At 41.0% G+C, this 26,824-nt stretch overlaps 2 protein-coding genes across 4 annotated transcripts; one reads left to right on the plus strand and one right to left on the minus strand.

The window, feature by feature from the left end:
* Positions 1-160: 160 nt before the first annotated feature.
* RMP24 (ribonuclease MRP subunit p24) lies at positions 161-4,266 on the minus strand. Of its 2 annotated transcripts, none has more exons than XM_035120705.3 (3): positions 4,198-4,266; positions 1,658-1,744; positions 161-1,136 (listed from the first exon to the last, which is right to left on the minus strand). In XM_035120705.3, the coding sequence occupies exon 3, from the start codon at positions 1,022-1,024 to the stop codon at positions 416-418; it is 609 nt and encodes a 202-aa protein (XP_034976596.1). In that variant the 5' UTR covers positions 1,025-1,136; positions 1,658-1,744; positions 4,198-4,266; the 3' UTR covers positions 161-415. The 2 variants fall into 2 exon arrangements, with proteins under 2 accessions (XP_034976596.1, XP_034976589.1); XM_035120698.3 differs by having other exon boundaries at positions 4,036-4,231.
* A 118-nt stretch (positions 4,267-4,384) lies between these two features.
* SPTY2D1 (SPT2 chromatin protein domain containing 1) lies at positions 4,385-25,437 on the plus strand. Of its 2 annotated transcripts, none has more exons than XM_088666576.1 (6): positions 4,385-4,633; positions 12,334-12,448; positions 13,328-14,823; positions 17,978-18,140; positions 18,941-19,018; positions 21,479-25,437. In XM_088666576.1, exons 3-6 carry the CDS (start codon positions 13,425-13,427, stop codon positions 21,573-21,575), a joined length of 1,737 nt encoding a protein of 578 aa, XP_088522702.1. In that variant the 5' UTR covers positions 4,385-4,633; positions 12,334-12,448; positions 13,328-13,424; the 3' UTR covers positions 21,576-25,437. The 2 variants fall into 2 exon arrangements, with proteins under 2 accessions (XP_088522702.1, XP_034976577.1); XM_035120686.3 differs by having other exon boundaries at positions 13,348-14,823.
* The last annotated feature ends 1,387 nt before the right edge of the window (positions 25,438-26,824 follow it).

Raw genomic sequence — 26,824 nt, forward strand, 5'->3', positions numbered from 1 at the left:
CACTTGATTTAAGTGATGGTGCAGATGGGCCTATAGTCTAAGTCTGCAACTCAGGACTTGCAAGAACTGTAAAGATCTGATACTGTACATATTCTCATAAAAGTCTTCCTGTTATAAGGGTTTTGGGGAATCATGTGGGGGAAGTAAATATACAAACAGCTCTTCTTAAATGTTTTATTCATCATTCAAAAAGAAAACATTCCATAATCTTTTTAGAAAAAAAAGGCTTTGGAAAGAAAGGGAGGACAGTTCCTGCCCCCATTTTTCCAAGTTTTTTCCATACCTTTGCATCTCTAGTTTCATAGCACTTCACTCTATGAAAAACTATAGTTAACGCAGCAGCAGTGGGCTTTTTCTTAAGGGATACATTCCTTTAATTTATGCAATTATGTTTCACCAATTATTTCAAAAAAAATTAAAGTGATAATAAGAAGTTTTTGAGGTCCCCCTTATTACTTTTCTTATTTTCTTCAAGATGAAGCAGTCTTTTCAGCTGTGTGAAGTGGTCTTTGATGTTTCTCTGAGTCCTGGAGGAAGAACGAGGAGTTGACTGACCAGATGATGTTCTGGAATTTGGTGTCCCTCTGTTGGATCCAGGATGACGGTGGCGGGCAGGTGTAGTTTTGTTTGAAGACTTCCCGGCTGATGCCTTTCTACCCAAACCTTCTCTACTATTCCCAGAATGCCTTGTTGTTTTCCCACATGCATTGCAGGTAACCAGCAGAACATTCTTTGCTTCCTTGTACTTCTTCAAAAGCTTTGTTTGTTTTAAATTGAGTTTGTAGCCCTTTGCTTCCCGATTAAGTAGTTTTTGTATCTGTGGAGTCACCCTCATTTTAGGCATTAGACGTACCCTAACATTACCTGGAAGGAGAAACTGGAAACAGTAATGACACACTCGGCTCACAGAATCTTGGGCTTTGTCTTCTATGTTGCCGAGTGTCCACAGTAAAAACCGTGCTTGGGCAGGGCAAGTGTCTGCCAGTTGCCGTGCTGCATCTTCCAAAAACTGCTGCCTGCCCATCGTCTTGGACAGATCCAAATATCTGTGGCAAATGGATGAGCTTCAAAGTGAGTGCTGATGGAGCTGGCCAGGACTCCAGCAGCCCACTCTCTGGCACCAATTATGCGACTGCCTGCAGAAGCAAAGTTAAAATAAAATAAATAAAATGTTGTAAAAAAAACAGATTATTGCAGTTGGATTAACAGCTTGCAATGCAATAGATGCAAGACCATTAAACAGAGGCAATTAATATTATTTTCTGCTGCAGAGTAAAGACACATGTGGTTTCACTGGTGTGTTGTGCCCGTCCCTGGTACTCTGGATCAGTCATCACTTGCCATCAAGCACAAGTGTCTTCACCATTTTTCTTTCTTTCAATGTTGTTAACTGTGAAGCATAAACGATATATTCCCCAAAATTATGACTGGCTGACAAAGCAATTATTTGAGGACATTCAAACAATGTGCAGCCATCACACATTGTTCTAATGTATTTTCATGTTTTATATGTATTCTAAATCACCTGTGATCCCCAGATGAAGGCCAGAATATACATTTAATAACTACATAAATAAATCATATGGGGCCCATTCTTTTGCTGTTCAAAAGGGTTGATCAATGAAGGCTGAAGCAACAGAAAAAAACAAAAACTTACTATCCGTCTGAATGTCAGCTGGGGAGTTTCCTCTGCATCAGTCACCCTTGCAATCAAAATTTGTATTAGAAAGGCTTTAGACAGCACCTGTATGGGAATTCAGAATAGAAAATTCAAGTAATAAAACCCAAATAAAAACAGGTACTCCTAAGAGTCTCAAAGAGAAGTAATCAAATCACTAGCCCTGTATGCACAGCTATGGAATTTCAAGTTACAGACTCCTTGGCCGAGGTTACATGCAATGGGGGGGGTCATAATTTAGTGTTATGTGCATGGATCTTAGGCTTGTGTACCCTCTCAAAAATGCTTAGCATGAATGTAATCTTCTACCCCAAATTGCAGCCTGATCTGGCATGGTCATGGACAAAATAATCACTTGATTCTGATGGCTGTAAACTGACCCCCAGATTACTGAAATGGCTAAATTATTGGGGGGGGGGGTGGAAGTCAGAAACTCTGGCTATAGGAAAAGGGATCAGCTACATAGCAGACCACCACTCAGCACAAAATGATCACATTGTGTGCGGGGGTCACATTCCAGGGCTGGCATGTATACACAAAACACTTATATCTGAACCACCCCCATGTGGTCATACTGTACAGCAGAAGATTAAAAAGATGATTCTGTAGGGGTCTCACAGGCCTTGGCAAGAGTAGCATAAACTAGTTGGCTTAGATGAGCATAAAGCCACAAGTTTAACAAGTACCAGGCTGCCAACAAGGTCAAGCTAACCTGAATGAAAGTTTCAATATGCCAATGTCAATTTACCATTGTGTGACTTTACAAAGTTTACTGCCAACTACTGTTCTATTGCTGCAAGAACGATGCTGGCACAATCCATTTCTGCACCAGTGTTGAAAAATAGCTTTGTTGTGAAGTTATCAACACAAACCAAATCATTTTTGTACTGACCCAAAACAAGCTGAAAAAACAACTCATTGTACTCCTTTATCCCTTATGGGGTATCCAGGAGCCCGTACAGAGTCCTTATGTAGGTTCTCCATTGGTAGGAGAAAATAACAGAGGCCAACCAGAGAATATTGAGAAGCAAAGCAGCCAATAAGCATGATCTTTATTAAACTGTTGCAACAGGGTCCCCCACTCCCCCCCCCCACGCAGGGAGGGAGGAAAGGAACCCCAAACAATGGTGTGCAAGCTCTTATATAGACTTTTGAAATTGCCTCCCCTGTAGCTCAAGACCAACCCCCCAAACATCATACATACATCACAGGGGGGTGGTCTACAGCAGGAAACCTGTCTGTCAGGATACCTGATAATGGTCAATCATTGCTCAACCTGGGCAGTCCGGCCATTCTTTTGTGCTGGTAAATACTGTACAGTAGTTCCTGAATTACAACTTACATATATTGATAGTTTGCTCAGCTTAACAGATACTTGCCAGACTGTACAGTATTTGTAAAGGGAGGTGTAACCCCCCTACAGTCCAAAGACAACTGGAAAGCTTTTCCTATTTCCTTCCTCCAGGGCCGGCCCTACGGCCAGGCTGAGTGGCGCAGGGCACCACGACGCCGGCCGTTCCGCCGCGCAGCTGCGCCCATGGCACCCCCGCTGTGCCTGCCCGTCCGCCCACCACGCTGGGAAACGGGGCGGGGGGGGGCTGCCGGAGGGATCCGTCGCACCACGGTGCAAGGGGCGCTTAAGACAACTGGAAAGTTTTTCCTATTTCCTTCCTCCTTGCAGAGAAATATTTGAGGTCAATTTGGGAGAGTCAAAATGGCTTCAGGATTTCTCTCCTGTACTGTTTCAGGCACTATACTTATGCATGTGTGTTTGCCTTGCATTTATGAACATTTATTCCTATAACAACTGTGAAGACTACAATCTTGCACACCTCTCCTTTGGAAGTAAACCCAGGCAATAAAATTTACTTCTGAGTAAATGCACACCAAGAATGTAGGTAGTGGCCTTAAGCAGTCAAACCCTTTGGTTCATCTAGCTCAGGCATCCCCAAACTGCGGCCCTCCAGATGTTTTGGCCTACAACTCCCATGATCCCTAGCTAACAGGACCAGTGGTTGGGGAAGATGGGAATTGTAGTCCAAAACATCTGGAGGGCCGAAGTTTGGGGATGCCTGATCTAGCCCATAATTATCAATTTCTCTCCAGGTTTTCAGACAGCAGTCTTTCCCATCCCTACCTAAAGATCCCAGGGCTCTTCCCCTATGGCAACTAGACGCCACACTTGCCACACGCACGCCAGCCAATTTGTAGCGCTTTACCAGCTTGAATCATTGGCGGTGGTGAAAGCAGAAGCCATGGTGAACGAACGAATGAAGCAAGGCAGCAGGGTCCACCCCAAGCAATAACAATCAATGAAGAGCAGAGACAAAATGTGATGGTCACTCAAAGAAACTCACCTTGTCAGCCCAGCAGGTACCCTAATTCCCACCCCAAAAAAAACCACTCTCGGGAGAAAAACAACAACAATAAAACTCGAATCTTTCTCCGGCGGAGGACCGAACTAACACAGCATTTTAAACCCGAGATGAAAACCCCACCGGCTCTGTTGCACAGCTTACCCCTGCCTGCGCTGTTCATGTCACGTGGCGCGTCGGCACACGTAGTCTCCGGAAGAAGAAGGGCGCGTGCGTGCTTGCGCATGGAGTAGAGTGGCGGAAGTGACCTCACGCTCATTTACACACACACAAAAAAACACCCGGTTGACAATTACGAGGTGATATAAGGGGTGGAAAGAGGAGCTTCGGAGCCGGAAGTGAGGAAGGAAGGAGGGAGGCAGGGAAGGAGGGGGAGGGAGGCGTCCGTGAGGAACTTTTTCCGTCAGCTGGGCGAGGGAAGGAGGGAGGGAGAAGGTCCTCTCGAGGGGCAGCAGCAGGAGCAGCGAGGCGGAGCGGCGGCGCCCCTCTCCGGGGGGCGAAAGGGCCACGGAAGCCCAGGATGGAGTTCCGCGATATCCTTATGGTGGCATCGGAGCAGCAGGGGCTGAGCGCAGTGCCGGTGAGAGCTGGCGGGAGCGCGAGGGAGGGAGGCGAAAGGACGGTTGCCGGGGGGGGGGGAGGCGACGCCGACAGCTTCTCGCGGAACCGGCTGCGGCCCGTTGCTTCCATTCTGGGTCCCTCTTCCTCTTCCCCAGCACACGCGCTCGCCCCCTCCGCTCTCCTCCAAGCGGACTTTCTTCTTGGGCTCTTCTTTCTGTCTCTCTCGCTCTGCTTTTGTGTCGCTAATCTGTTGCTCGCTCAGCTGCCGGCGCCCAGCGAGAGGAGCCTGTTCGGCGAGGTGCTTCGGGGGGGGGGGGAGTAGGAGAGATGTACTCAAATGCTTTTCTCGCTGGAGTCACAGAAAGATGCCTTTGTTCCAAAGCTACTGCTGCTGCTTTTTTCCGGATAGCGAACACTTGGCTTCAAATCCCTACCCTTTCCTTTTTTTAATCGCAAATAACAACTTTAAAACTTTAGAAAACGAGACCAACAAGTTGATTTGCAGTTACCTCTATCTATGCTAGGTTGCTAACCTTAAAATCGTTTCCCACTTGATCTGAAGCTTGACCTAAAAACGTAGGGCTAATGTTTGCATTGAGGTTGTACAAAGTAATAATCCTAAATAAAGAATAAAAAACGTGCATCCCACCACCGAGACCATTCCATTGTAGCTATCCAACCTCCCCAAATTTCAACACCTCTTGCAATGGCTTGACCCCTTTCTATTTTAACAGTACAAATTCTACAAACATCCTCCATTTTTCCTCAAAATCATTTCTCCTGCATATTTCCCATCTTCCTTAATGGTACATGTTAATTTATCGTGAATGGCTATATCCCACACCTCTTTATACCAACTTGAATTCTTAAAGAGATTTATCTGGATTATACTTTCTAAGAGAGCTTCTCCGGGCTTTGAAGATGTGCAGCAGGATTTTCTGGGTGTAACAACAGCAAAAGCCAGCCTAAGCATGCCTACTTAGACTTTAGGCGGATGCTTGTTAAAAAATAGCAACTGTACTATTTGTGAAACTCAAATGTTGCAGACAGCAGGTATGATCAAGTTGTGAGTTTTATATTTATCTGACTTATCTGAATTTGGCTTATGGATGTGTGACTATATTTTAAAGAATCGGAATACAAATGGATATATAGATTTGTTGTATCATTGAATGGCTGTATGAGAATTACAGTTAGCAAGGAAGTACTAAAAGAAAGTTTTTAGGATCATGGTGATCATTGCATGTTCATCTGGTAAAAGGTGTAAGATATTTGATAAAGCAAAGTTTATATATAAAAAAAGCTTCAGGTGTTACCAAAACTGGCAACATAATATTAGTACAGTCATACCTCAGGTTATAGACGCTTCAGGTTGCACGTTTTCGGGTTGCGCACTGTGCCGAACCCAAAATTACCGGAACAGGTTACTTCCAGGTTTCGGCGTACATACATGCACAGAAGCACTAAGTCACACTTTGCACAACAGCGCCAAATTGTGACCCGCGCAGATGCGGCACTGCGGGTTGCGAATGTGCCTCCTGCACGGATTACATTCGCAACCCGAGTGTCCACTGTATTATGTAGCATTAGTTAAGGATAGGTAGCTACTGGGTTACAAAGGAGCTTACAGTATTGACATTTTCTTTCTTCCTGTTCCTGAAGAAGCATGTTGGGAAGGATATCCTGAGAGTTATGCCACCTTTTTTAGTATCTTAAAATTTGGTATCAAATATTTTCTCAAATACTGGGTCATGATGATCTTTGGGAAGCTGTTGGTAAGAGACAGTGCCTTTAATTTTCTCTTTTTTTCTCCCCCTACCCATATAATTAATCCAATGCAGCATTAAATAGAATAGCCTAAGCTTGGTCCAGTGCACCATGGACCATAGTGTGGATGAAGGATTTCCTATTTGTCAGAGGTTCTCAGGCTTTTTATCCTCAGGGCCCTCTGGAGATGGCTTCAAATTACACTGAGATCCACCAGTCATAATATGGTGGTTCAGATGTAGAGCCAGTCACACAGTGGCAGAGTTTGACACAATCAGCTGTCGGTTACTGACATCACTTTCTACTGATATCTGATCCACCTTTGGAAAGCGTTAAATTATTTGCCACAGTATTTTCCTTGTGGCAGGGAGTTCCATAGTTCAGCTTTCCTCAAGCAAAGTACATACATTTGCTCAGCCTCCCCATTTTAGGCAAATTGTGCTTATCCAGAGGCTGTAAGTAGAGAAGGCCTTTTCATTTATATTTTCCCTTTCCCACCCCCCACCAATGCCTCTCAAAGTTTTTTTACCCATCTGCTGTATTTTCCCCTAATTCTTTTTCATACTCAACTTAATTCCCTCCATACCAAACTCCCAATATTTTTATCCCAGTTTTCTGATCCTTTTATATTTACACCTTTTATATCAGCTTCTCTTATCCTCTTCCTTTCTTTTCCTAGTTTATTTATTATTGGTTCATTTATTTATTACCATAAATCTAATTTCCATTAACACTTACTCTGGTCCTTTGCTGAGGGATTGCTTTGCTTCTCTCTCTCTGTCTCGCTCAACTTGTTTGCTGGACTCCAGAGTGCAAGAAGTTACTGATACAGCCATTGGTCCAATCAAAAGTCTATCACATGGTTAGGAGACTGGGCAGGTAATTGAGGAGGCACTGGACAGGCTGTGGCACTGAGGCCAACCTCAGAGTGGCCCAAGACCCACTGGTATGCACCCAGCCTTCTGTTTGAGGGAGCCTGCCCTAGACTAGAGCATAACAGAGCTCTATTCTCTCGATGGAGTTAGATGGAGCAGACCATTGTCCCTTCATCACTCTTCCTTGGTCAAGTGGAATGGGACAGAGAGGACTGGCTAGAGATGGACTGGCATGGTGACAGCCCCATTCTATGCTGTAGAGGAGGGAGGGAACAGGGCTTTGTTATAACCTTTGGAGACTTTTTGTGATGCCACATCCTCAGGGGATGGATCAAGACCAAGGTATATTTTCTATGAGTAGACGGCATGATGATTTAAATGCCTATTGCAGGTCTTTATTTAGTCCATGTCTTGATTTTATTTCTCCAGAAAAACATGCAAGTCTCAGTCTAATGAGAAAATGTTCTTCTCTTTGTATCTCATTAACAGAGTCAGTTGAAATATTTGCTTTAATGCCCCAAACCTTTACCAGTGCTGGGTTGCTGTAGTTTCCTCAAATAGTGTGCAGCTATAATCTTTGCACAGCTGACGTAGGAAAGATGATGTACTAGCAATTCTATTTTAAATGCCTTACAGGCAAATCAATGCATGCTTACTTTGAAATAAATTCCACTTAAATCAGTGGGACCTTCTGTCAAGTAAGTGCTCATAGGATTGCAGTCTTAGACAAAAATTGGATACAGAAAAAAGGCTGGGCAGCAAATATATCCTGGGCACTCTTAGCAAAGTTGCACCAAATAGCTGTTCACCATGCATGTCTACTACACATGTAAAAAAAATGTTTCTTTTAACTGCTCCATACAACCCAGAAAAAAACCATTCCGATTTTTATACCTGACCTTCAGTTTTCATAGTAGGTTGTATAAGGTGATGATGTTTTTTTAGCCATAACATTCCCCGCCCACCGTCAGACCAACATGGCTACCTACCTGAATCTAGAATCATGGAAGGCACCACATTGAGCTGCATGAAATGGAAGTCCATCAAGTGTGTATCTGAAGAAGTGTGCATGCACACAAAAGCTTATATCAGAACAAACTTAGTTGGTCTATAAGGTGCTACTGGACAATCCCCCCCCCAACTGTGTCGGGACCTACCTGAATCTAGAATTTTTTCCCCTAGTTGGAGACTGCTCTCCTAGATCAGAGGTGGATAACCTGTGGCCTTTCAGGTCTTGCTGGGCTACAACTCCCATCATTAGCCATGCTGACTGGGGCCGATGGGAGTGGGGAGCCCCTTTGTTTGGAGAGTCACAGGTTTGACAACCCTGTCACAGATGCTTTCAAGTCTCTCTTCACATAAACCTTATCCCATTTCTATGAATAGTTCAATAGTTTTCAGCAGTGCCTTCTTCTGTTTTAGTAACCTGAAAGTTTGGACCATTCTTCAATGTAAAATAGATTAAATAGAAATTTGAGTCTCGTAAGTGCTCCTGAATACAATATAGATTTCAACATTTACAGCTGCAAGTGTGAAGGGTTGGGTGTGAGAGAAAGAGAGAAATTGGTGTTCTTCTTGGGAACCCTGACACAAAACAAAGAAATAGATGACCCTCGTGGTCCCTTCCAACTCTACAATTCTATGAAAAATAGGCTTCAGGTGAAGCTAGGCCTTTAATTGGTATAAACGGACATGGGGACAGTCCCTTAAAAATCAAGGAATGACTGCAGCTTGATACAGAAAGCATACTTATATACTACTGTGCTACACGTTTGATTACTATTAGCCAATAATGTGGTTGCAATAAAACTTTCTATAATAGTTACATCCCACTGTTGTCTAAACCAGTGAGAAATCTCTTAGCTACTTTGAGCCCTCCCCAACCTTCTCATTATAATAATATTCATCAATGTCCATCTATATTAATTACCTTATTTATTAGCTGTCCACCAACATCTGCTTTCATTTATTTTGTGATTAATACATCCATTCCTATATATTGATATAATATTAATTGCAATCGTTCTGCTTAGCCAGTCTCCCTTCAGCATTGCTGTGACAATTGACCACCTTGAATTCTTTCAGTGTCAGGTCACTGCCTGCTGCTTGTTCCTACCTAAAAGCAAATGAGTTTTTTTTCCTAATGAGAAGGGTTAGTAAAAGTTCATGCAGTTTTTGCTAGGCTACAATATATCAGGAAAATGGAGTCTAAGCTACTAAAAGGGATTTAAAGAAAGCAAGAAACTATAGATTCCAAATAGGACAAGTAAATAAATGGAGCTTTTTCTTTCAAGAGAACATATTATATAGTTTGAAGAAGCTATCAGTAAAGTTCATGTTTTATTAAATGCATATTGCCAGTGTGTGTTGATCGTGATCTCTTCATGGGAAAAGTGATTTAATACATGAAAAGGAATCACAATTCAGAATGGGTGGGGCACCTGTGGCTTTCCAGGTGTTACTGGACTCATCCTCCTATCTGACCCAGCCAACATGGCCAGGGTTAGAGATGGTAGGAATTGTATTCCATGACTATCTGGAGGGCCACAGGTTCGCCACGTCTGTTTTAGAAATATAATTCCTGAAAGGGTATTTCTCTTAAAGAGCTCGTGCTGAATGAAAGCTCAGAAATGATTACCGGCAATAAAATCTTGAGCATTTACTACAATGTTATCTTTATTGTTGACTTTGGGATGTTCATCTCTTCCTGTAAGCTAGCAGAGTTGGTTAACATTTGCTTTCCTGTGGTTGCAGTCCTAGGCAACATTGAGTGGCTTTCAGATGTTCCTTTCCTCTGACAGGAAGTCTGTTCCTCCAGCAGAAATAATCTTTCTGTTCAAATTATCTTCCATTGGAAGAGAAGCATTGTATCCAGCCCATTAACTTTGAAAGTCTTAACTTATTTTACATCTGAGTAAACATGACTAGGATTGGACTATTAAAATGTATGTATTAAATTTTCCTGAAGGTACCATCATTTCAGATTTGAGGCACTTTTAAAACCATTATTAATAAGTAAGCAGTTACTTAAATGTTACTGCTAAGAAGGATTTTAGACTGAAACTAATCTTTTGAAGACAGGAGTGTCTGGCGTGCTCTGGTCCATGGGGTCACGAAGAGTCGGACACGACTAAATGACAACAAAATCTTTGCTAGATAGTGAATAAGCACGTTCATGATCATTTATATGAGAAATAGAAACAATAATGTATTGCATCATGTCTCGCTAAAATTATAGAGCTGTTAGTTCATCTCCCTTAGGGAAAACTATGCTAAGCAATAATTAGCTGTTTTCAAAACGAAGTGACTAGTGGGGCTTAGTAATGCTTCCACTGATAGCTCAGTTGTTGCTATAACTCAAGATCTCACCCAAGTATGTAAATATCTATTAACTTGATTTAAAAAGTACTGTAGTCCTTTTTATTGTTCAACAGTAACACATAGGTTATGTGTAGCGTAGGGAGTGAATCTGGCCAAAGGCAATGTGATAGTACTGTATAAGATAAAAAGAGAAAGTATTTTCAAAGTTTGAATTATAACATTTAGAATTTCTACATGATTTTGTCCTCTTCTTAAGCTTTAGATTCAGAAATAGCATTGAGATCTTCAGATAAAGGGCTATTGCATTCTGGAAGGTTTTGTTTTTGTTTTTGTTTTAGCTTCACAGCAACTCATATTTCAATATCTGGCTCAGTCAGGGTTGTGGGATTTCTTCATTGTACTTATGACAACTGCCTACTTCTGTCAGAGTAACTTAAAGAAAAGCCAGGTGGTGGTTTCACTCTTAGTTTGGAGAGGGCAGTGTTTTAAAAGACACCTGCTCTCTTTTAAAGAGGGGATAATGCTAATTTTGAAGCTAACATAGTTTTGAATCATTTTTACCAATATTTCAAGGCATGGAGGGTGTAATAAAGCTTTACAAAATGAACTTTTAAATGCCTTTGTGGTTTTCAATTTATAATTATTGCTTAGATGCTGTGTAACAACAGCCATCTGCAGCTTGCATATTGCTACAGCTTTCAACCCTACAGTTGCCATCTGGAGGTGCTTGGAAGAGGATAATCAGTGTTTTGAAAAGCACACCAGGAGAGTTTGACCTGTGCTTTTCGTCACTGCGGACAAATCTTTGTATAAAGCTGGTACTTTTATCAAATAATGAGAATGGAATGTTACTGCCTGTCCAGCTTGTTCACTGAGTTGTTGAAGGAGAGAACTTGTAGCTGCAGTAGACATTTATACCTCATACAAGCTACGTGTTGTATAAAGTCTTGTATTAAAGTATTTGTTTTAGTGTTCCTTATTTCATTGAGAAGGAATATCAATATATTCTAAATTGCTAATTATAAACATATATATATGTTTATTATATATATATGTGTGTGTGTGTGTGTGTGTGTGTGTGTTTATAAATAAACATAAAACAGCTTTTTTTCCCCTCATACAGCTAAAGAAATAATTACAGTTAAATATGACCATGTTTAAACCCCCCCAAAATAAATTGCAAATTAAGTACAAAAACTCTACAGTGGTACCTTGGGTTACAGACGCTTCAGGTTACAGACTCCACTAACCCAGAAATAGTACCTCGGGTTAAGAACTTTGCTTCAGGATGAGAACAGAAATCGTGCGGCGGCAGCGAGAGGCCCCATTAGCTAAAGTGGTACCTCAGGTTAAGAACAGATTCAGGTTAAGAACGGACCTCTGGAATGAATTAAGTTCTTAACCCGAGGTACCACTGTACTTGCACAAGCACTGAGATAGATTTTTGAATAATATATAGCCTGTGTTGTGTTATACCTATGCCCTTCTGATGTTGTACTGCAGTTTCCATTAGCTTCAACCAACATAGCTAGTGGTCTGAGATGATGTCATTCAAAAAGTTGTGATAAGATGGTTTATGACGTATTGTGGCATGTGATTGTGGCCAGTGCTAAGCACCTTAAACACCACTGAAATCAATTGCTGAAAAGGCTTTTATTGTTAAATTGCCCAAAGCCCCCAACCTGTTGTGTACAGTAGCTAGAAACCTAGAGCCCCAGAGATTGGCGTGTGGTTCTGACATTTTGTCTCTTTTTAGAAAAGATACAGTTTGGCAGTAGGCCCTCCCAAGAAAGATCCAAAAGTGAAAGGTGTTCAGTCAGCAGCTGTGAGAGCTTTCCTCAAGCGGCAAGAAGAGGAACAAAAGAGAAAAGGTATGTTTTAAAATTATCTTTCTCCTCCCAAGAGCCACTGTCATTTATTTTTGGTGATAACCGTCTTCTGTTTCCTTTTTGAATATTGTTGCCATAGTTCCCTCATTTTTGGATGTGTATTGGCTTCTAGAATCCTGTGAAAGCAGTGGCAAAACTTAAAAAGCTGGTTCATTTCCTCCCCTCTGTTCTGCATTTAGAACTGGATTCAGATTACTGAAGCCCATGCAAGGACTTCTGCTAGCACAACGAGGCTTCCCACCTCCCCCATCAATGGCTCTGGGGTAGTACAGCATGCAGCGAGCAGGGAGAGGGGGAGATAATTCCATCAGGCAAGCAGGAATTCCATCAACGCTGCTGGGTTGTTTGGAACAGCACAGTTTGTACAGTAGCTAGAAACTACAGCATCACAGAGATTGGTGCATAGTTTTGATACCCTGCTCTTTCAAAGAAAGTTTTATTTTAACAGGCCTTTTGGGAAAAAATCCAGAAGCTACTGTTTTTGTCCATCTATTCCAGACCTCCAGGCCATAGCACAGAACTGCTCTTTGAAAGTCCTCCTCAGTTTTGCAAGCTGTTACCCATGTTCAATGGGGAGCTGCTGCCTGAGAAACTCAAACCCACAGCCTCCCGGGTGTGCTGAATTAATTGTGCAGTTCTTTAGATCTCAGTCAGCCCTTGTGTTTAAAGTGGAGCTCTTAATTAAAATTCTGCTGTGTTATTCCCAAGGGTAGCTTTTATGTTCTATGTCTGCTATTTGATTGCTTAGATAGCTTGTAGTCAGAATGTAAACTCTGAGCATGACCTTTACAATGCAGGCTAGCCATTGCAGTTTTTCAAGCTATCCCAAGATTTTTCAAGCGCAAATTTTTTTTTACATAGGAACTTTCCTTCTTTTACAGTCATAGAAGAAAAAAGAAGAAAAGAAGAACTTCTCGCTAAACGTGTAGAACTGAAACATGACCGAAAAGCAAGAGCTATGGCTTCACGGACGAAGGACAATTTCCGTGGCTATAATGGCGTTCCTGTTGAAGAGAAGCCTAAAAAGAGGCAAGGGCGTGAAAACAGTTCTGAAGGGAACACAGGAGGAGGTGAATGCATGACAGGTGATGAAATGGAGCAATTTGAATATGATCAGACAGAATCGGAGCATGAATCGGAAGAATATGAAGAAAAGCCATCCAAAGCACCAGTGAAGCCAAAGGCGCCTCCCAAAAGTGCACCTCCAACATTGAACTTTAGGGATCTTTTAAAGCTGGCTGAAAAGAAACAGTATGAACCAGTTGAAATAAAAGTTCCTCTGAAAAAGACAGAGGAAAGACCCATGACAGCGGAAGAACTGAGAGAGCGAGAATACTTAGAGCGGAAACACAAAAAGGGGGTTATACTAAAAGAGAAAAAAGTTGGGAAAGAAATAAAACAGGTCACTATGTCAAATTCTTCCAAGAAGGAATTTTCACAGAAGGAGCTCGTAAATGCTAAACCCAGTAAGCATTCAGCGGACAAACATTCCTTGTCGAAAGGAAGCCTTTCCTCTCAAAGTGGTACTGACAAGAAATCCAAGGGACCAGCTTTAAATGAAAAGCATTTGAAGTTGTCATCTGCCTCCAAACCCAACCCTTCTGAGAAAGCAAAACCTGCACATAAGGTCCCTTTGAAAAGCCCATCGAACAGCAGTCAAATTAAATCAGCATCTAATGGGGGTGGGAAATCTGGACCTAACTCGCATACCCCAACTTCAAAAGCGGCTGTAAATGGAATTCTCAGGCACCCATCTACTAAAGAAACTGGTCTGAAAAAAACTACTAGCCAAACAAAACCATCTGGTGTGACTCCTTCCCAACATGAAGGTGTTCAAAATGTCAGCTCCAAGCAAGCAAGCCGCAATTCAGCCACAGGAGGACCTCTTCCACGAGCAAAGAGCAGCTTGAGTACAGGTCCAGGTCGGCCAAGCAGCAGTTTGATTGTTGGACGTGGACCACAGGGCAATAGTTCAGGCATGGGACCTGGAAGATTAGGTAGCAGCTCTGGATCAGGGCAACGAAGCAGCAGCTCAAGTGCGGGACTTGTACGGCCAGGCAGTAACTTAGGTGTGGCGTCTAGCAGACCAGGCAACAGTTCAGGACCAGTGCGTTCTGGAAGTAGTCAAAGCATAGGACCTGGGCAGCCAAATAGTCTAAATGCAGGACCGGCAAGAGGTAGTAACTCAGGATTAGGACCAGGCCGGCCAAGCACCACTTCAGTTGGAACTCTGAAACCAAAGTGTACGGTTGTATCAGAAACGATCTCTTCTAAAAATCTGGTACCACGACAAGGTAGCGGACAAATGAATGGAATGAGGCCATTTCCACAGCAGAGACCCAGGATCCCCCCACAAGGTATCTTTAAAGTTTGAGTTTATGAATAGTTTGATATGTACTCTTTGTTTCATTCATACATTTGTTGTCTCACTATAGCTGTTTGGACTTGGAGCTGCGTATCTTCTAATCCAGTGCATGTTACTTGAATGTGAGTTCCATTGAGTTCAGCGGTAGCACAGTACTCCGAGAGTTTGTATAGGATCTCATTCTACCATGAACTTTGTAAACAAAACAAAAAAAGCAAAGTGAAAAACATTGACTGTTTTTCAAACTGCTTCGCAGATTTGATTGCTCTTCACAAACATACTTATGGTAGAGTGTAGGAAACTTTGGGTAAATTTTATGATCTTCTTAACGTCGGGTACATTTATGTGATTTCTGGCTTCTACAAGTTCATACAAATTCAGTGTGAGCAGGAAAGGCTGTAACAGAGATATACACCTATATGATTTACTTCTCCTTCTTGGAAGAGCTAATCCCAAACCATATTAGGAACATCCTGGGTTACGGTGACCTACTTAGGAGCCAAGAAATCCCTTTGTCCTGCACCCTGTATCCTCTTCAGGGCAAGCGTCCAAGGCAATATCCTGTGTCCAGCTCACGACCAGCATCCAGCTGTTACAGGCAATGCCTAGGTGCTTTCCAGCCCATCAGTGAAATACAGATACAGCCAGGTATTGGCAAACATTAGAAAGCAATATAATACATAGAGAACACCCTATCAATGCACCGAGTATCAATAGAACACAATGATTATCAATACAGCTTTCAATACTTTCTCAATAAAGCACATTAGGATCTGCAAAGCATTTCAGGCAAAACAGCAAGAGACAAATTGGCACGGACTTCCTTGCATTTCCTATAGCTTGCTTGCTTCTTTCCAAGTTCCTCTTATCAATTTCCAGGCATTCCACCAACTAGAACACGGTGTATATGGTCAGCCTAGCCTATCTTGTGACAGAACGCCAAGACATTCCATACAGCAGACTGATCATTGCAAACACACGAAATGCTGGGCTGTCAAGGAGACAGCATCTCAGCGGCAGTAGCACAGAGAATATAGGATTTTTTGTAAAAGGCAAAATGGCAAATACAAAGACTGATTTCTGAGAGGTACTTTGGCATACATTTATGTTAGACATAATGATACAATAAGCCACTATATTCATAATGAAGCAGATTAATAAATTATCAGGTGCCTTCCCTAGGCACCCTTGCCACAATATTGTGGTTGATATTATTCCCATGATTGATTTAAGGGTAAGAAGTTCTGTTGATCTGGAGCAGGCATCCCCAGACTTCAGCCCTCCAGATGTTTTGGACTACAGTTCCCATCATCCCTGACCACTGGTCCTGTTAGCTAGGGATCATGGAAGTTGTGGGCCAAAACATCTGGAGGGCCGCAGTTTGGGGGTGCCTGATCTGGAGCATAGGAATCACTCCAGTTGGGGTAGGGCAGAGTTGAGCTTTATTTTTCTTGGAGCAATCCTTTGCCTAGGCAGATGGGATTTCAGCTTAATCTTTGCAGCAGTCAGTAGCCCTTACTCTCCCATAACAAAGGTTCTCTTATTCTTGATTAGCTTGCTGCAACTCCACTGCTTATACTGTATGAAGAAGCGATGTCAACCATTTTGGAGAGGGAGACGGTGCTGGAATGCTGTAGATCAGGGTCCCCAAACTACGGCCCCCGGGCCGGATGCGGCCCAATCAGCCTCCCAATCCGGCCCGCGACGACCCCCGCCGCCCGCTGCCGCCGCCCACTCTTACAAAATCAGCAAAAAATCGCCGAAAATCCTTTGTGCGCATGCGTATGGGCCTCTCCCGACCCGGAAGAGGTCATTTCCGATGCACTTCCGGGTCGGGGGAGGCCCACACGCATGCACACAAGCGATTTCCGGCGATTTTTTCCCCGCCCGTGTGCGTGTGCGCATGCGCACGGGCGCGCACTCCCCCGCCCACCGGCCCGCCGCGCGGTAAGTCTGGGGACCCCTGCTGTAGATGTACACAGATAATGCTTTGCTGCAAAGCACAAATCATCCTTCGCCTTGCCTTACTTTTCCAAATCTGGGCCTAACATGTCAAGCAGATGGAATTAAGTGCAGATTTTGTGTTCTAGTGTAGAGATACTGCATGGGAATTATTCCCCCCCCCCCAAAAAAAATAATAATATTGGAACCCAGGGTAATTCAACTACAGTCATACCTCGGTTTAAGTACGCTTCAGTTTGAGTACTTTTAGTTTAAGTACTCTGCGGGACCCGTCTGGAGCAGATTAATCCACTTTCCATTACTTTCAATGGGAAAGTTCGCTTCAGGTTCAGTACAGACTTCCGGAACCAATTGTGTACTTAAACCGAGGTACCACTGTAACCTGAATGTTGGAATATTCAGGACAGATAAAAGAGACCTACTGCATACAGTACATAGTTAGACTATGAAATTCATTTCTATAAGATGTGATGGACACCATCTTAGATATGTTGAAAAGTGAATTGGAAGCACTGAGGATAGGACTCGCAATGATGTTCTACTGCCATTGTTGGAAGTCTGAATCCCAGTTGCTGAGAATCACAAGTGAGGAGAGTTCTTTTGCACTCAGGTCCTGCTTGCAAACTTTCTATAAGCATCTGGTTGGTCACTGTGAGAACAGGATGTTGGACCAGTTGAGCCTTTAGGTTGGTCCTTGTGTCTGGTACATAATCTGTCTGGTGCATAATAAGCTACCTAATAATGCTTGAAGCAAAAGGCCTTGTAAACACACACCATTTAGTATTCCTATAATGAGGATTTCAGATTTGTATTCCAAGAGTAGATTTGTTGTGTTGATGCAATACACCCCTGCATTTGAAAAGAACATTTCTTTTTGCCAAGCCATTTACAGTGATCCAACTAAATTTGTTAGTATTTAAATGCTTGGTAGAGGGGATGACTAACTTGTGTGCCTTCAGATGATGATGAACTCACATCAACCCCCATCAGCCATGACCAGCAATCAGAAACATTTGGAGGGCCAAAAGTTAATCTGCCCCTGCTTTACAGCAATAGCTGCCCAGAATGTAACCCATGTAAAGCCTCATGCAGTTTCTGTATTAGTGAAAAACCAATGCAACACAAAAATAAACGTTGCAGCAGGTTTGGAAGTATGTATTACATGTCTGAATTTCACCCCTTAGGTTTTCCAAGACCATCTCTTCCACCTATTACTAGTAAAAGGCAATATGAAGACGATGAAGATGAATACGATTCTGAAATGGAGGACTTCATAGATGATGAAGGAGAGTCCCAGGAAGAAATCTCTAGACATATTAAAGAGATATTTGGCTATGATCGGGCTAGGTAAGAAAAATAATTTTGCATTTCCATTGTGTAGTTATGACAATCTCTATAACATTTATGTAAGGTGCATAAATAAAGTATTCCCCGATACAGTTTCATAATTTAGTCTGCTTGAGTACTTTTGAAATTAATCAGGAGCTGCTTAAGAAAACATAGTTTGAGCAAAAGTTCTCAATGGTTTCTGTCAACTATAATCAAGGATAAAAAATATGAATGTGCATGTACTCAAAAAATGCAAGAAAAGGGCTGATGTACTACTATATGCAGCCTATTCATTTACTTTAAAGCCCTAAACGGCCTCGGTCCAGTATACCTGAAGGAGCGTCTCCAACCCCATCATTCCGAGAAGCTAACTTACAGGGAACCAGGCAGAGGGCCTTCTCTGTAGTGGCACCCACCCTGTGGAACGCCCTCCCATCAGATGTCAAAGGGGAAAACAACTACCAGATTTTTAGAAGACATCTGAAGGCAGCCCTGTTTAGGGAGACTTTTTAATGTTTAATAGATTATTGTATTTTATTTTTCTTTTGGAAGCCGCACAGAGTGGCTGGGGAAACCCAGCCAGATGGGTGGCGTATAAATAATAAAGTAGTAGTAATATTTGCCAAAGCATATGATTACTGAGACTAAAGGTCCCCACCCTGGCACTGAAAGGAACTGACTTGGTCCAGCCGTATAATTATAAGGTTACTTGAAACATATTTCTGTTTTATTTAAATGCATATACAATTCTGTTTCCGAAACACATGCATTATAGCAAAAGTGAGCATATTGCATTTCCTTTTGCTCATTACTCTCAGATATAAAGACGAAAGTGATTATGCCTTACGTTACATGGAAAGCAGCTGGAAGGAGCAGCAGAAGGAGGAAGCCAAGAGGTAAGCAGAAGTTGAATCTATCCACTTCACTCTCCCATATTTTGGTCATTCATGAAAAAGGAATAATGATGAGTTTGGAATCATTGTGAGCCAGGGAAACAATGTGAGCAAAATGGTTGAAGTCTCTGTGAAGTGACCTCAAGTGAAGGGGAGGCTTTTGGGGAGAGAAGCTGTGGAAATGATATATTCAGCCATGAATATATTGATATTTTCAGCCATGAATATATTGGCATACTGTGGAGATCTGCACGTTTTCATCACAGTGCTGTCAACCTGAAACCTCCATAAATTTGAAATAAGTGAGGACAATGTGACTAACTTGGTGGAGAGATCAAGTGGGATATTATTTCTGATGGATTCTTACCCATCTTTAGAGCCTGCTTGAATGATACACCCTGGGAAGACTATCAAAGACTGTAGCTTCCTCAGAAAGTCAGTGATCTCCTGAAAACAATTTTAAATATTGGGCCCAAATGGCGACAATGGTTACATTACAAATGTCATTCTACTCAGCAAAGCTAAGACGATTATATGGACCAATTACTGCTATGGTGAATTTTTAGCGTGCTTATTTAGCATATATTGAAGCTAAGACTGTAATTCTTGTACAGGATGAGTCTTTTAAAAGAGGTCCTGTGGAACATGTGTACTCTGTATCCACGGGGCTTCTTTTAAAGGACTCACCCTGTATTTCATTGCTATACTTAATACATTTTTCATCTAACCCGCTCTGTCAGAAGAAGCCCTGCACAAGGACCTCTGCTTGTGCAACAGTGCTTTCCCCTGCCTCTCCTCACAGGCCTCTCAAAATTGGCTCTGGGGAAGGATCAGAAGAATCCCTAAAACAGAATGGGGGGTATTGTTCCATCTGGCAAGCTGGGATGCTTGTACAGGCAGAATGATTGGAAGAACGGAACATTTAATTCAAGCAAGTCTTTAAGCTGCTGCAAAACAGTCCGTGGCAGGGGTTGCCAACCTGGCACTAATTGACTTTTGTTTGTGCCCCTGGGAACACCACTGCCCCCACTCTGAGTTTTCATTTAAAATAAGCAAGTGTCTAGCTTTCCTAAAATGAAAGTTATGGGGCAAAATGTACAGGTACCTTCTCTGTGGGGGGAGTGTGATGTGGCCACCTTGTATATTTATCCTAGTACAGAGGAATGCCCTCTGTTGTTATTATATAGCAATACTGTGTGTATTGTGTGGTCTCCACAATCAAATATACAACAAGCGTAACCGGCTGCTGTAATCAAACACTAATTTAAAACGTAAAACGCAGAATAACTTAAATAACACCACAATAAACGGCATATCATTCGTGATTCAATCCAACATCAGTTCAATGTATTCAGTCATATGTTGTAGTTCATATTGGGTATCCATATGACTGAATACATTGAACTGATGTTGGATTGAATCATGAGTGATATGACGTTTATGGTTGTGTTATTTAAGTTATTCTGTGTTACAGCAGCCGGTTACGCTTGTTGTATAATTGATACTTGCTACTCGTAACCTAGGTTTGTGTTGTGTGGTCTCCACAATCAGCTGGCTCCCCATAGTAGTAGTAATTATTAATATTATTATTAATTATTATTTATACCCTGCCCATGTGGCTGGGTTTCCCCAACCACTTTGGGCAGCTTCCAACAGAATATTAAAATACAATAATCTATTAAACATTAAAAGCTTCCCTAAACAGTGAGCATAATGTTTTCGGGGGTAGTTTTCTCTCTAATTTTGTTTTACACCACACTGTCCATGTGCACTATTTTGTGACTAGTGCCTCAGGACTCTCCTGAAATTTGTAAAGTGACCACTGCTCCAAAAACATTGGTGGTCCCAGTTCTGTGGTTTTGCTGCAACAAGCTTACATGCCTAAGCCTCCAGAAGTGTACTGTACAAAAATAGAATATAAATGCGATCAGTTTGGTTTCCTGTCTAGTCATACATAGGATCGTCTGGAGGTATTATTGATCCTTGTAGCATCTTCAAAGCATCATGTGAATACAAATTTCAACTACTCTAACTCACTATATTTATATTCTTAATTGGGGTATATCATTATTGTTCAGGCAATTTCTCCTTGGTCAAGCAGCAGCAATTACAATTAGCCAGCATTTCTAGGAAGTATTTATGTAACATGTTTTTAGTATTTTGTAGGCTTGTAGCCATGTGCCGTCTCAATATGTTATGGGAACCATTTATTTTTATTTTTCTATTCTCAGTCTAATTGTAGCATATTCCAGTGCTGTTGCATCTCAGGAAATATAAGGCAGTTTCTAATATGGCTTCTTTAGGGAATATCCTAAACCTAGCTAAGATTTCCGCAAGCTGTCTAGTGGTGTGCATTTGGTAAAGGGTTATGTTGATTTCAACCTGGCTAGGGATTTTTTGTCCTCCTACATTTTGGGTTTAATAATCTTCAGATTTTAGTGTAACTAAATCTTTATTCCACAGCTTGAGGCTTGGAATGCAGGAAGATCTAGAAGAGCTAAGACGTGAAGAAGAGGAATTGAAACGAAAGAAGCAAGCAAAGAAGCTGAGAACACGTTAATCAATTTGCCATAGCTATGGTTTTCTTGTTATTCTTCCATTTCTTTCCCCCCATTCTGCTGCTTGTTCCAAATTTCAGCTTTAGTTTTACTTTGCATATGAAAGGGTAAAAACTTGAGTAGAAAATGGAAATATAGAAATATGGTTCTTTAATTTGACCCACAAATTCATATTTTTAATATTTGCCAATGCTTCCTTTTTATAAAATAAATGCACTAATTGAGAATATAGACGGAATTAAAGTGGAAATGAATGTTACTACTGCCTAAATTAGTTCAAGGATGCCAGCAGACTACTGGCTGACTATGCACTGGCTTGCAAAAAGTGGGCCCTCACACCAGTACGACAGCCTGCATTCTTCATTTTACTTTAAAAAGGAATAATGTTATTTGTGTCCTGAGTCAAGATTCTTAAATGTCATTCTTCCCATTCAGATAAAGCACAGATTAAAAAATTGTCGCTGCTGTTCTTGATGTTGAAAGCAATATTGACCTGTATTGGAGAAGATTATTTGAAAAAGCAATGTTATCATGAAAGGTTATCAGCATTGTCTTCGCAAACTAATAGACTGAACCTATCCCCTCGAAGTAGCTGTTGTGGAATAAACAGACAGCAGTGTCTGACATGAAGAAAAAAGAAAAAAAGTATCATACATGCCAACAGAAATCTCATCCTGTCCCCCTTGCAAAGCTAACTTTCTGGTTCTAGTAATAAAAGGCTGTTTCTCTGGCTTCTTGAATTCAGTAAAGTGGGGCCTTGGGAAACCCTGTATCTATTCCCATGTGTTTGAAGTCTTCCTTGAGCTGATAAGAGTCAGTCCACTGCCTGATGTTTTCCTCTCCTGCTGTGCAGAAGATAAAATTGAGCTACTTCATGTCATTTAGAAATTATTTCAATAAGAAATGGGACCAAATGATGAGTTTGCCTTGTAGGTCTGGGATTTCATTGCCAAAAATAAAAATAAAATTATCTTGGGAAATGCAAACTTACATTCTATATAGATATATAATTTCTATGACTTTGGCTTAACTACATTTTAGGAATATTTTTAGAATATACCCCATTTTTTTCAGTCTCCATTTCTAGATTAAGTGCATATTGTATAACAACCCCAAAGCCTGTCAGTGTATATTACCAACTAGTTTATTCCAGAATAGACACCAATTCAATCTACACCCCTCTGATTGTAGGCATCTTCATAGTTACTCCGAACAGTTGTTCAATAAAGCAGCTGAATAGATTCCCCACCAAGAAACAGACCTTTATAGTTTGTCAAAAGGTCGTTTTTGTTGGTTTTTGAAAGTTTGGTTACGCACCAATTTAAAGCTACTACAAATGTAACACAGTAATTGTATGTTACAAAAAGTTCTAGGTTTTTTCCATTTAAAAGAACTATGTTTTGGGACTTCTGTGTCATGTTTCATGTATTTTATTACTCTGGTGTCCATGTATGCTGTCAAATAAAAAAACTTATGCTTGCTAAAAATTGCATCGTCAGGCCAATAATGAAGAATATGATATTCTTCTAAAAGCTAAAACTAAGGTTGGACAGTATAGCCTGATTAGTGTTCTAGTGGAGAGGTATTCTAGCAGAGATTGGCTACGGTTTAAAGAATCATTGGAGGTGAAATTGTAATAAGTAACAGAAATGAATGAATTCAGCCTTCAAAATGGGAAGTGGAGTTCAATTAGGAGAATTAATGTAAAGAAAACAAAGAACCTTTGCTTATACAGTGGTACCTCGGTTTATGAACACAATTGGTTCCGGAAGTCTGTTCATAAACTGAAGCGTTCATAAACTGAAGCGAACTTTCCCATTGAAAGTAATGGAAAGTGGATTAATCCGTTCCAGACGGTCCGCGGAGTAACCGTTCATAAACTGAAGCGAACTTTCCCATTGAAAGTAATGGAAAGTGGATTAATCCGTTCCAGACGGGTCCGCGGAGTACTTAAACTGAAGCGTTCATAAACTGAAACATGGGTGTAATTGGTTCCTGAAGTCTGTTCATAAACTGAAGCGTTCATAAACTGAAACATGGGTGTAATTGGTTCCTGAAGTCTGTTCATAAACTGAAGCGTTCATAAACTGAAGCGAACTTTCCCATTAAAAGTAATGGAAAGTGAATTAATCTGTTCCAGATGGGTCCGCGGCGTTCATAAACCGAAAATTCATAAACCGAGGTGTTCATAAACCGAGGTTCCACTGTAAAATCCTTCAGCCACCCCTTTTTGTTGTTGGGTGGTGGTTGTTGAAATGAAACTATTGGGCAGTTGCTGTAATTAGCATGCAGCTGAACTGGAACTCTTAACTTAAAAGTTACTGTTATCACTAGTGCTATTTCCCCCCATTTGTCTGTGTTACATCTTGCTGTGGTTAATATATACACACATGAATCTGGCAAATGCACCCATTTGTCTTTTTAATTCATTCAAGGCAATGACTGTTGGAAAAATGACCAGGCTGCTGTTCATTTTATAATTATTCTAATGTGAGGATGTCTCTTAATCATCAGCCCAGGTACAGTCCTCAGCAAGCTGAAGAATTTGTAGCACCAGAAGTCTTAACAGAAATCTTCATTATTCACATGCATGTTTTAACCACGTCTTGTAAGTTCTGTTCAAGACTGTATTCTGAAACATTTCAGTGTTACTTGTCTTGTAGAAGATAACATAATCAATACTGCCAATCTTCTTTATCACTTTAGAACTTCCAAAACAGAAACTTGCCCTGAACATGAGAGTGATCATGCATTCTAGAGAATAATTGTATTCTCTTTTGAGATGATGAGCTGTTTAACATGTCTGTTTGCATTATTTGCGTGTGGCAGGAAAATGTTTTTCCCCCATCATTTTTCTTGGTTCTTCCCCTTAAATAAAAATATCAATTATTTAATGGTTCATTAGTCAACTAGAATATTCATTTCTTCCAAGGCATATACAACACTGAAGCAAAAGAAACAAATTGAATATTTTCCTTTTGGAGGTGTCAGGCTTTTACAGAGACGTCATAGATTGCATTAGCAGAATAAGTTGCTGGTTCTGTTCAGTGGAAGATGTGCCTTCCCCCCCCCCCCATACTTTAATCTTTCCAGGAATGTAGGATGAAGAGTTAATTCTGCTGTCAAAGATGCTTTGTTGATGCTTGATCATGTGAAATAGCATAGTTTTTTTTATATAAAGTCCTTCCAGGTCTTGTATTGCACAACTACAGTAGTTAGTATTTATTGATATTACTAAGTAAAACTGAAGGGCACTTTGTATTTAATTAAAACTTAATTTTGCAATTGCCTTATATGTATTTTATTAAGGCTGTACTTACACTTTTTACAGCAGTATCTGACAAGCCAGGGCAGCAAGTTTCATGGAAAATCCTAGCAAACAACTGTGATTTATTCTTTAATGGAGAACTCTTTCGAAATGTATAAAATCTTAGTTTTTATAAGCCCCTGATTTTTATCCAGCATAACTAATTTTTATTTGGCTTTGGCTTTCTGTAAATTTAATTACCCCAAAGTGTATTTCTACATATATAGCAGGAGACCAAAACACTGGAAAGAAAATACAGTCTTGAAGAGACTAGTAAATTAATTGTGATGACTATGTTGGATTTCTATTTATTTTGTTGAGTCAGAGTACTACAATCAAGTGTTAGCATATAACTGAGGATGCTTCTAGATTCCATGTTCTGTTTTTTGTGAAGCTCATTGTGTTTAACACAATGTGACAAATCAGGTAAAAACTGTTAACCTTATTGTTGTTTTTTTCTGGTGCTGTCCAGAGTGTATGCTTTTGCACATTTGAAGTGCAGTCTGAAAGCAAATTATGTATATAATAAATTACAGGCATTAAAACATTTTATTGAATTTTTCACTGGTTTGAGTTAATTTGTAGGAGACTTTAAAATACCACGGTGTTCCTTCCACAGGACTCCCTGCAAAATAGTCTTTGATCCTTAATGTTTGTGCTTTCACTCTGTTATTAAGTGTCTGAGCCATGCAGAAGCTGCTGGAATTTATTAGATCATATTACAGAGTATCAAAATAGCAGTTATTAAATAGCAGATCAAATATTAAAAGTTTTAATTGGATGATGCCGTTTCTGACTACTTTGTCATAGTCACTAATGTTAGGGAATAATATTGACTGAGTTCAGTACAAATACTGTGCTATAGTTCAGTAACGTGTAAGATTGTATCTTAATGGGAAATTAAAAACTGGAAAAGGAGTTGTCCGTTGAGCTGTAACACAGCATATATGTTGAATTTCATCTTGATGGCTTTAGCCCAATTACTACAAAAATCAAAAACCTCATGTCATGCTTGCCATATTTTTACTGTACTTTGTATTCTGTAATTGCCTCCGTAAATCAAGGAGGGAGCCAAAGACTCTTAGATATTTAACTGAAATAATTATGCATGACCCTATGGCCTCTTCCCCTTCATCCACACTTTTAGCAGCTTCATTTTGGTATTCAAAGCCACCTGCCACCCCAGATACCTTCTGCACAAAAATGAGTTGTATTTCTTTTTATTTGGGGGGGGGGGAGAGAGAGAAGGAAGCAAAGTGGTGATGACAAAAATATAGCCAAGCCACAGAGCTAATTTTAAAGAGCCAGGTGCATGTATTGAGAGTGCTGCATTGCTATAAGATGAGGAACCAGTTAAGACATTCAGTGTCTGCTGAAATTCTCAGAGGTTGAGGATTTGTCCAACTAAGAATAGCAAACAAAGGAAACACAAAAAGCATCTGCAAAGACACTCTGGACTTCCAGATAACTAGATACTTCCCAGGGTGATGACATTCACACCCCAAAGGATGACCATGAAAGATGTGCTGGATGTTCCCAAAGAAGATAACAGGATAGACACATTTTATTGAAGAGAAACAAAAAGACTTGAAAGGACATTTTCAAGTATGAAATGACGTTTTCATTAAATGAGAAAACTTCTCAAAGGTATTGTCATGGACACCTGCTTTCTCACACAGTCACCATAGACCAGGCATCCCCAAACTTCGGCCCTCCAGATGTTTTGGACTACAATTCCCATCATCCCTGACCACTGGTCCTGTTATCTAGGGATCATGGGAGTTGTAGGCCAAAACATCTGGAGGGCCGCAGTTTGGGGATGCCTGCCATAGACCGTAATAATGAATCCAGTTCTCCCAAGTATTTGATATTATGTACCAAAATAGCACCATCTATAGACAATACAGTAGGGGGGGGTATTGGGGTTCCAGGTTACACCAATAT

This window comes from Zootoca vivipara, chromosome 1 (assembly GCF_965207765.1).
Source record: "Zootoca vivipara chromosome 1, rZooViv2.hap1.1, whole genome shotgun sequence".
Taxonomy (NCBI): Eukaryota; Metazoa; Chordata; class Lepidosauria; order Squamata; family Lacertidae; genus Zootoca; species Zootoca vivipara.